Genomic DNA, 11,600 nt, shown 5'->3' on the forward strand with positions numbered 1-11,600 from the left:
GCAAGGCAATGCTATCCCACACTACCAGCTTGCATGCATGGTTATGAGCAATCTCCTGGAAATTGGCCCTATGAGAGGGGGAGAGGAATTAGACATGTTTTAAAGTTTGAAGTCAGTGATCAAAATTTATTGTTCCACTGTGCACTCTTCTGCCCATGACTGCCTCGAATTACTCGGCAAAGGTAAATGAGCCTAGAAAAGAGGGGAAACAGTTGAAAAGGCCTTGAAAGATGTATGTGATTTTTGCTGGATTTTTGAGACTTTGGAGATGTCATTTCACAAACTATAGGGTGGAAGTTCAAGGAAATCTTTGCTAGTAAGGGGAAAAAGTAAAAAAAATCCAAACCTCAAAAACCCAAACAAGACACAGCAGGGGAAAAAAAGGAAGAGGTAGTGGCAAAGGTTGAGGGTTTGGAGCAGTTACACCTCTATCTGCAAACTCTTTCTGAAAGCTGCTGACAGAGCTTTGGCATCTGATCATCTCCTAACTGCTGATTAACATAGCACTGTTTTATATTTAACTCAGGCCAGAGCAGGAGGGGCTGGGGGTGGGGTTGCGCTGCTTATAAGGGGAGCACGGCAGGAACAATGTTCTTCTGTGTTGGTTCCCTCCGTCTCCCAGCCCAGCTGCGCTCCTTTTGATCATTCACATTTCCTCCAAATGCATGTTGTCTTTAATTAATTGAGTGTCTTGTGGAAAGCGAGGTGGGGGAGACGGGCAGAGAACAGCTATAGCTACACAATTAAAATACAAACCAAGTCTGCTGAGTTTACTGAATGCAAGTGCTGAAGTGACTAATAAGCTTTTTTATGGTTAATGTTTTGCTCTGAGAACAGACCCAGGAACAGAGATGGAGGGCATGAATTTTGAGGACGAGAAGTCCAAGAGGTACTGCATGAAGACAAAGCATGTGGCTGTCATCTGTGGCGTCGTGGTCATTGTAGGTCTTGCCGTGGGGCTTGGCGTGGGATTGAGCAGACCTAAATCTCAGCAACCTTCAGAGGGAACAGATCAGCCAACAGACCCTCCTCCCCCAGTGGATTTGGGTCCCTGTCCTCCTAAAAATGATGAGACTGGAGACTGGAGACATTTTAGGCTACCCACTTATGTCAAGCCTGTCCACTATGATCTGGAAATGAAGCCTAAAATGGAGACAGACATTTACACTGGGACAGTCAGTATTTCTATTGCTTTGGAAAAATCTACCAGCTACCTGTGGCTCCACCTGCGAGAGACCAAGATTACAGAAATGCCCACACTCCGGAAATCCTCAGGACAGCAGATTGCTCTGAACGACTGCTTTGGGTACAAGCCGCAAGAGTACATAGTGATGAAGGCAGAAGCAGAGCTCTCTGTCACTGATGAAAGTGATCCCTATATACTCACCCTGAAGTTTCAAGGCTGGCTGAATGGTTCCCTGGTTGGGTTTTATAGGACCACCTACACTGAGAACGGACAGATCAAGTAAAGCAGTTTTATTTATTAACCTTTCTTCTCTATTTCTACTTGCTCAGGCCTGCTCTATTCCTGTTTCAGCTTCTCAGTCTTGTCTCTCACCAACTTGCTGACATTTCTGGGCTGTTCTTTAATTTTCTCATTCCCTAAGGAAGATGCTGCATTCAAAACCTGTTGACAAGTGAATGTGGGGTGGAGAGATGAGGGGTTTGTTACTATTATTCTGAAAAACCTTTTCAAACTCTACTGGTCCCAGGTTACCTCTGAGCTTTACGAATGGCTCCCTCAGAAAGCTGGAGGGATTGAGGCCTTTTCTTATCTCTGTAGTACAATAAATAGCATACAGCTCTCACCACTCTCTCCTGTCACTCCCCAAGGTAAAAGTTTCAGTACAAAATGCTCTTGTGATAGTTTTCCTGACATCGTGCCTCCTTGATGTTGTAAGCCTGAGGAATATCCAAACCAGAACTTTCCTGTCCCTCCTGCAGCTGATTTAAATTATGGGTAGGAAAGTCCAAACAATGAAGGTTATCTTTGACTAGGGTTTTTTGTGCTCCAGCTCTTCCTTTTTAATATATCAATAGTTATTGAAAGATTACAAAGCCTCTGCCAGTTCATTTAACCCATTCCACTTCCCAGGTCTGCACTACTTCAAGGTGGAAGCTTGAAAAAGCCATTGCCCGCTGCTCAGAGGCATTTCTTTGCAGTTAACGTATGGAGAGGACACTCATCCATTTTCCAATATTCACGTTTCTGAAGTGACTAATTCCAGCCTTTATGGCTAGAAGATAAACTTGGCTAAACTTTTCCAAGGCCCTGTAGCAGGAATACAGAGACAAACACTGGCGTGTTTTCACAGCACTTGTTTGCCCTCCTGGGACAATGGTGTCATGAGTGAGAGTCGCATCAGCTCCATTCAGCCTCTCACAGGCAATGCCAGGAATAGCAGCAGCGAGAGGCACCAGCAGCAGCAAATCCAAGAGGCAGAGGAAAAAGCAAGCATTGATTTTTCATACTTAAATATAGGTATCTGATCTGGGAAGAAGCCATATAGAGAACAGCTTGAACCCCTGCCAGCTCTTTCCCTCTTGTTTTCCTCCATCTACACCTCAGTATTGCTCTGACTCAGAAGGTGCTTTGGTTTTATACTTTGAGCATCTGACATCCCCACAGCAGTTTTAGAGTGTAACCTCTTAGCATCTTTCTAAGTGGAGGTGTATTACTTCCTTTTTATTGGTGAAGGATACCTAGATATTAAATGAATTGCCCCAGGTCTGTCACAACTCCAGAACAGCAGGACCAGAATACAGGTCTCCTGAGTCACAGAGCAGGAGAGGTGAGTGCCCATCCCTCAGATCCAGACAGTGTAGGAAGACAAGGACCAAGCATTTGACGTCAGGAAGAAAGGAGAACTTCATAAGCTAAAGAAAGCATAAAATGTGAGCTCACTTCAAGAGGCTTCCTACTTCTTGGTTTGGATGCTGGAATCTACAATTGCAAGGATGATCCTAGCCAGCAGTCTGAAAACACTCAATAGAGAAAGCAACTTGAGCATGTGAGTTTGTTTGTTAGGCTTGAGAAGGGATCTAATAAGAATGAGTGAATGGTGATTTCTGAAATGCTTTTCATTTTGTTAAGTTTGGGCAGATTGTTTGTGGGGGTGGAAGAGGCGATGTACATGATAGTGATAAGTACAGCTTTGAAATGAAAGCAACCACCAGCCAAGTTGCTGCTATGCACCATGAGAGTAGGTGATAGGATGGAGTGAGGAAGGACGGTGAGGGAAGGGTTTTATTACTTATTAAAACTGCACTTTCCCCTGGCTTTCTACTCAAAACCAATGCTGACTGGAATTAGTTTTTTTTATTTCACCTTTGCCTGAGGCAGACATCACCCTTGGAAAATTTCAACCAAATAGTTCCTTTTTTGTCATGTTGTAAGTAAATACAAATCAGATCAGGTAATAGCAAAAGTCAAGCAAGTCTATTAATAGCGGATGTTAGAGAGAAGGGGGCTGAGGTGAAAATGAGAGCCAACGTGTAATTAACCTACTCCCCCATCCCTTCTGGGCAGTGTTAGAAGCAGTGGGACCTTTTGAGAGAATTAATAACACTGGAAAGTCAGCTCCCAGGGCTGAGCTGCTCCCCAGCTGTCTATCTGTGAAGGCAAAGGTTTGCCAAAGCATTGCTATAATGCCTTTTGTTTACAAACTGGGCACAAGTCCAGGCTCTGCTGTTGCTTAGATTCAAATCTCCCACCACATTTTGTGGAAAACAGGTAGACATCTGCTGAACATGCCTGCAAGTCTGGGATCGCTGGGATGCTTAGGGATAAGAACACCTCATTTGGGAATCCTGTTCAGACAGATCACACAATCCCCATCAGGACAAAGGTGCTTTTGGACATGCCCAGAAGCAGATCTTGAGATACCTTGGGAACACAAGGTATTAAATTGACTTGTGCGTGCGGGTAGGGATCAGGAAAGCAGAAACTTTGAGAACGCAGATTTTAGACACAGACCTGCCTAGATCCTCCTGTGGGTGCCTGAATCCAGCTGTAAGCACTGAAGTCCTTTGGTAAAGCTATTCCTCTGTCTGCGCATTTCATTTCCCCATTGATGAAAGGGAAATAACAGTCCTTCCCTACTTTGCATGATGCAGTGAGCATAAATATGTTACAATTGTGTTATTTTCAGACATTAGGGAAAGGAGCACAACAAGAGTCCTTGCCTTGTGTAATGGGTTCTTTTAACTCATTAGTTCCTCTCAAGGAATGTGCTAAACCCCCCTTTTATTTTTCTCCTTAATATTACAGATAATACAAACATGTCACAGCAGCTGGTTTTGATTTTGCATTACTATTAGTGACAAGGTATGGCTTCCCTTTTATAGGAATTCTCGCTGTCCTCCATAAGAGGAGAACAAGAGGCTTAGAAAAGATACTCAGCTGGGCACATCTCTAACAGGGAGACTTGCATTTAGGATTTTATTGATTAGGGAAAGGCAAAATATTCTTTAGTGTACAGAAGTAGCACTCTTGGATTTCTTCCTCAAGGAGAAAATTTTCTCAGAAGCAGTGATGAATCTGAATTTAGAGAAAGACTAGGAGAAAAATGCTTTAAATAGCTCAAGGGGATGGGATTTTGCACCAACCCTCTGTGCTTTGGGAGGAAAAAAAAAAGGGAAATTCATCATGGTTCTAAATGCAGCACTGTTTTATTTTGGGAACAACAGCTGGATGCAGTCTCAGCCAGATCTTCACTTCTTATTACTATGATATTTACAACTGTCACCTCTAGTTCACATTTAAAGGTCTGGACATCAACAGCAAGTAGAAGGGCAGAAGCCACCAAGCAGTGAAGAAAATCTTACCTAAAAACTACATTATACAGTTTGGAAGAGAAATTATAGCATTTCATGTTTCTAGTGCCACTTCTATGCATGCCATAGCCTGGAGTTCTCATCATCTACCCCATAGGAATGGTAGTGCTAAGGTTTTGCACTGCTGATGTCTGTCTGCTTCCACAAATATATGAGGATAGATGGATTATCACCTTATAAATCAACAGAGATATCACAGTGTTATCAGTCTGTAGGAACAAGATATAAATGTGTCAAAATATATAGCCAATTTTTTAAGCAATAGCTGTGAAATATTGCCCTGGGGACTTGAAGTTAACTTAATTGTGAAATAGCTTTCAAATCCTACAAAAAGCAGAGAGTGACATCAAACAATTTACCAAGCAAAAGAAACTCTGAGCCTGAAGTTATGTTAAGGTGAATGTTCATTGTGCTTTCTGCCCATGAACTTTTGAGTTACTATTCCAATGAACATGAACGGTAAGAACCCAGACATATTACCTCCATCAGGCTTGCAAATGACCCTTGCTGCTACAAGTTCCTAATGATCAGTTTAGTATTTAACCGTCACAGGGAAATGCCAAGGGCAACTGAAACATTGAAAAATTGGTTGTCAAGTGAGCTTGTAGGATTGCTGCAGATCTGTAATTTATGATGTACACTTTTAATTACTTTTTGGAAAGAAAAACTACCTTAATATAGTTGGAGCAGCTGTAGAAGTGCTGTCAGAAAATGCTCAACATTCCAGATTAATTGAAGAAGCATCTGTGATCCCTTTCACCATCAATCACTGGAGGATACACTCTGCCACTGTATGGTTCATTAATGGGGGAGCCTGATGTCGCTGTGAGAAACAAGCACATGATACGAACATTCACAACCTTCATCTTATTTTTTAATGTGGCCCCTATTGTCTAGCTCCTCCAGTTGGTTTTGCATAACTGAGATGACTTTCTAAACCCCCCAACACAGCTAGCGTAGCATCAGTTATGTACTAGGATGTTCACTTGAACTTTCCATGCTTTCTCCAGCAGTTTCATTAATGGAGTCAGGGAAGCATAACAGCACCAGCAGAAAACTGTATGTGGTAACTGTAGAAAAAGAAATACACAAGCAGGATGAGATTGTAGTGGCACTTATGGAATTCCAGGGTGTCTTCTCAGGAGATGTTCAAGACACCAATCCCAAGATATGCTCTAGTGGGTAAACAATTCATGGAGTGACTTAAGTAAACATCCCTATACCAGGACCTTAATTTCCTTTCAGGTGATACCACCAGTAGTTTATTTTAGGCACAAAAATCAATGGGAAAGATCATCAGGAAGGTGAGCAAAATTTTTACCATCCATGAGGGCTCATTCGTATCTTATTGCCTGGCTCCTAAGATATTTCATGGTAAGCAATTGGCTTTACCTTTTGCTCTGAAACCTAGAGGATGTTGATGACAGACTTTGAGGTATACATGTTATATGTGCCTATATGATGTCAGCTTGTGCATTTCTGATGTCACCTACTTTTATGAATGGGCAAGTACACACAAATATTTGTAGTTGACTTTAGTTTGTGAAATTGCTAAAAAAATATGCTTAGAAATTGCAGATAAGATTTGAAAGGTATATAATGAAGGCTTGCCAATGTGTTGTTTGTTTAAGGAGCATTGCAGCTACTGATCATGAGCCAACAGATGCACGGAAATCATTTCCTTGCTTTGACGAGCCCAACAAAAAGGCAACTTACAACATATCTATCATCCATCAAGACGCGTACCAAGCACTTTCAAACATGCCAGTACAGGTATGTATTTCCCAACTCTGCTGTCTAAGTGGAATGGTTCTGTAAAGCCATTGGAAAGGTAGCATGGATCGCAAGGTCCTTGTGCATTCACAGACTCTACCATCCAGACACTGTAAAGCTAATGGTTAATAAATATTCCATAAAACAGGACTGGTTGGTTGGTTAGGACTCCCAGTGGTCCACCAGCACACAACATGGCAATACAGAGCCAAATCCAAAGCAGAAATGAAACGTCTCTTTTGTCTTTAGCTAGCTGGCCCTCTATTCAGATATTCTAGATGAGCATCCCCTACTAACTATAAATAGCTAATGGCAGGTTCTTCAGTCAAACCAGGTGGACTCTGAGAAGGAATACTCTGGAAGGCAGCTGCTTCCCAGATGGGAAGGGTAAAATAATCACTGAAACTACATAATGTTCCAAAGCAGGGGTCTGCTGATGACAATCTAATGGCAAAGGATCCTGCTAGCGAGAAAGTCTAGGATTGTTATTTCTAATAACTAAATAGGTAATGGCAGGTTCTTCAGTCAAACCAGGTGGACTCTGAGAAGGAATACTCTGGAAGGCAGCTGCTTCCCAGATGGGAAGGGTAAAATAATCACTGAAACTACATAATGTTCCAAAGCAGGGGTCTGCTGATGACAATCTAATGGCAAAGGATCCTGCTAGCGAGAAAGTCTAGGATTGTTATTTCTAATAACACAGGATCTGAAATCCCATCTGTCAGCTCATGGGTGTGGACGCTTGTCAGTTCACCATGACTGTAATTTCCTAAATAATCTATTTCTGGACCTGGTGGGTCAAATTCCAAGTTTTGTATGAAATTCAATGGCATCAATTATCTACCTCTGGGGCCTCTGGAAGAAGATTGAATGACTTTCAGCTGAGAGAGTTTCTAATGAATAGTTTAACTGAATGTGTAGTCCAATGTATAATTTCTAATGAATATGTTCTGAAGTGGGAGATAAAGTGCCAAGATTTAAAAAAAAAGAAAAAAGAAAAAAAGAGCTTCCAGCCTCCAGGCTGTTGACATTTGCATCTTTCCAATCATTCCCCCACCCAGAAAACAAAGGTCTGCTTTACTGTGTACTGTTTTATTTAAAGAGTCCCCCAAACCTTAACTATCCCCTAGCAATGCAGCTGAGAGAACTACTACCAGTCTGATACAGCTGCCTCCCAGACCCTTTGCAAATTTAAAGCTCTGACCTATCGTTATTAAAAATATATCTATGATACCTGAAAGCTCACCAGACACTTTGATGAACAACACATGAAAGGAGAGTGTTTGCTGTACCTTTCCTCACAGACCTCAGATAAGTGAGGGTACCGGCAAGAAACATGAAGAGATGAGACTAGATATATCAAGATTTAGTGGGTTTTGAGATTTACTTTACACCTTTACACGTGGACCTTGCCTCTAGTATGGACATACAAAATTAAGCTTTCAAAGGGCTAGCTACCACTTGTTAATTAATTTGCTAAAATTCAAATGTAGATTATGCTGGATTCATACTCAGGTTTGACTAAGGGGGGATAGCAGGGCACTTTTTCATCCGGTGTGCTCACAAGATCAGTAGTTCTGTTCTTAGTAGGGAAAGATCTTTGGGAAATCTTTTCAACAGTTGGAAATGTAATAGGTTGTAAATGCAAGGCATGTTGTGGGTTACACATCCTGTAGTAGTTTTGGTGGTGTGGAGCTTTGTAATCAACATGGCAAAATCAGCTCAGCAAAATCAGAAACTTGTACATTTAATTTGCATTTTTCACTGCAGTGATTTTTTTTACTTTTTTTTCACTGAAGTTCTAACTTTGTTGAAAGAACAAAAGAAATCAAAAGAGAGTCAAAATGAGTCAAAAAATGGAAAAGTAGATTGCAAATATCTCTGTGAAAAGGGGTTTGTGAATATATCTGTGAAAAGGTTTTTTTGCTCATGGAATCATATTACCTGTAACATTCACTAGCTGTGCTTTATTTATATTGTATTTATAGCAAACAAACCTCCCGAAATATTGTATCCCTAGTAGAAGGTTAGTGTCTTTTATATGCTGTTTGTTTTTGTCCTATTTAAGTCAGTTATCCACTCAGAAACATAAAAAAATTATCAGACGGGCAATGGCAGATAATGAATAGCAGAAATAAATATTTAGAGGATGAATCACATACAACAGGTTGCAGGTTTGGTCATACAGTTCAGCTGAGAGTTAAGGACATTTGGGAAAATCAGGAATGGTTTTTAATTGATTTACAAAATAAAAACTATGATCAACACTAAACCTTACGTACATTTAAACAACCCACCAATTAGCAGTGCTAATTTGTATCTGAATGAGTTCAGGATAGATTCATTAGGCTGGTCTTTATCCTAAGTAGCATCTCTGCAATCCCTGACTCCTACATGATGCATGTATTTAAGAGAGGAGAGAATCCAGTCTTTTCTCTGATCTGTCCAAAGTGATGTTATTTTATGCAACTATTTCAAGAACAAAACACACTAGCATACACTGAAATAATCCTGTTGGCAAAATTCCTGTGCATGTGAATGATGTCAAATCCTTGATGCAAAATTAGAACCAGGTGAACTTATTTAGTGCAGAAAAACAAAGTCCCATTTCGTGTATTGCAGTATTGCAGAAAAAACATTTTGTCTGTTCTCATGCCATCAGCAATGTGATGCCAGAAGAGGTAAACCTGGAGAGGTGATTTATCATTCCTATGTAGTTGCAGCCTTCATAGAAAAGTTGTACCCTCTTCTGCATGTGTTTGCAATTCCAAAAATCAAATTAATTATTTTTCCATTTCTGCAGCAAACTGTACAGCTGGACGGTGGCTGGACTCGGACAACTTTTGAGAAGTCAGTTCCCATGAGCACTTACTTGGTATGCTTTGCGGTGCACCAGTTTCAGTGCGTAGAGAGAACATCCGCTAGCGGAAAACGTGTAAGTCCTGTTGCAGCCTGAACATGGTTCAGATGACAGATGTACTGTGATTTGCATTTTAAAAAAAATGAATCATCTCTTTTTATAATACAAACAGGAACGTATTTTTCCCTTTCCTATAGCCTGTTTTATGCAGCCTATTTTATCAGATTAGGTGTTCACAGTGGTCCCTCTGACCTTGACTACATACAGTGTTTTGCAGTCCTTCCCTGTCTCCCATCTTGGTGAGATCCCAGTCCGTACCTCCCACACAAGCACAGGGGTGAGGAAGGAGCACTATTTCTCCAACCTCACCCCTGACTTGAAGCCCAGAGTCTAAGGGAGTGTACAAGTCCAGGGGTACAAGAGATTCACAGGCCATGGATACGAATACTTTACAGTTTTCTGTGAGTTACAAGGTGTGAATCTATGCACTTGATGTCTTCCTGTTTACAGTCATGGAGACATAGGACTACAGTGCCATATGCCATTATGTATTGGCTCTAATATTCTTTATTTTACAACAGTGGCTAAAGGCAACTGCCCAGTGTAAGCTCTTTACAAATAAGTATAGAAGTGATAGTGCCTGCCTCAACAGCTGGATATTTGGTAGGTGCCCTAATGAAGTGAGTATGTTTGAATCTGAATCCATAAAATGGAAATAGCTCCTTTATTTAGATGCAACAGGCAGTCCAATCCAGTTCTCACTTAGATTCAAATCTCCTGAGGGTGCAGCTGATCAGACATAAGGAGATCACAAGACATTATGTTGAATCACAACCTGAAAGCCTAAATACAATTTGCCCCTCAACATAAACTCCTTATTTAGCCCAAATCTAGTCTGGGATGCTCAACCCACTGTTAATTATTTATTGGTTTACATCTTTTTTACATCTGAGACAGAGGATGATCCCAGAGCTGTATGCTCTTGCTGCTTCTCCTTCTTTCCCCTAAGGGCTGTAACACATTGCCTTGCGGTTCAGCTGAGCTGGCACCGCTTTCCTCCTCTTCTGGAGGCAGTGACACCAATGGACAGGGCATCTAGAGCAAGGCCCCAGCCAGACCACTGTTCCCCTAGCAAGTAAGCTCTTTCTGAGTTTCTCTATCCGAAAAAGTTCGGCAAATCCTTCCCTACTTAAGGCTGACCACTGATGTGAAAATCTGCGTTGTATAAATCTCCAAAGTGCTGATCCAGTTCTTAGCAGACTTCCTGGCATAGCACTGTGCGGAGGCCTCCCTCCTCTACACCCTTGCTAGCATCATGCTGTACACATATTATTTCTTGACAAATAACTAAGGCTAAATTACACTTAGCCAAGCAAATGGAGCCTGGTTTGAGATAGCAATGTAATATTCTTATATCCCTGCTGTTTGGCTGAATAATTTGCAAAACAGGAGAACGTTTTAGGCCACCCAGCCACACAATTTTGTTAACCAGATGCTCTTCAGTGCGGCTGCTCCATTCATTATCAGGGACAGGACTTTGGTTGTTTGGCCTCAATAGATATTCTCTAGAGTTTAGTTATTTTGAGAATCAGAATTTGTGCAGCTTTTGTAGAACATAGTGTGGTAGAAAAAAAAAACGTGCTGAAGACATATGTAAAACTCTTTATTTTCTAGATGCAAAAGTTAACATTCTCTGCTTGTCCATGCCACGCTCCAGAATATGGCTCTGAGGACAATATTTGGGTTTTTTTCCCCAAGTGAAACAGTAAAGCCCACAATGTTCCTGACTGGTTGTAGCTTTTCTAAATAGAAAGGAGTATTCACTGAAATGTGGTAATTAAAGTATGTATGTGTAGAAGCAGGGGTATGCGTGTCAGTACAGAGGTTGCCTGAAGAAACGTCTTCCAGTTCAGGCCTTGATTATTACATATTTTATTAATGCTATTCACTAAACAATTGTCTGAGGACTTGCCTGCACTAGAAAACTTCATTTTTAAGTGAGGTTAAAACCATAACCGTTCCCTTCCTCTTAGTATAGATAGAGTTTTACCAATATAAAACATATGTGTAAGATTGTGTCATGGTTTAACCTCAGTCAGTCGGCAACTGAGCACCACACAGCCGCTCACTC

General features: G+C 41.2%; 1 protein-coding gene across 1 annotated transcript in view; it reads left to right on the forward strand.

Moving 5' to 3' along the window:
- Window positions 1-610: 610 nt before the first annotated feature.
- The window catches only part of ENPEP (glutamyl aminopeptidase), a 41,208-nt gene continuing 30,218 nt past the window's right edge, over window positions 611-11,600 (forward strand). Inside the window, exons 1-3 of the mRNA XM_009273587.1 lie at window positions 611-1,465; window positions 6,468-6,609; window positions 9,413-9,544. Of these exons, the coding sequence (XP_009271862.1) occupies window positions 852-1,465; window positions 6,468-6,609; window positions 9,413-9,544 (888 nt within the window). The 5' untranslated portion in view covers window positions 611-851. The remainder of the gene's footprint in view (window positions 1,466-6,467; window positions 6,610-9,412; window positions 9,545-11,600) is intronic.

The sequence above is a fragment of the Aptenodytes forsteri genome, unplaced genomic scaffold, assembly GCF_000699145.1.
Source record: "Aptenodytes forsteri isolate BGI_AS27 unplaced genomic scaffold, ASM69914v1 Scaffold93, whole genome shotgun sequence".
Classification (NCBI taxonomy): Eukaryota; Metazoa; Chordata; class Aves; order Sphenisciformes; family Spheniscidae; genus Aptenodytes; species Aptenodytes forsteri.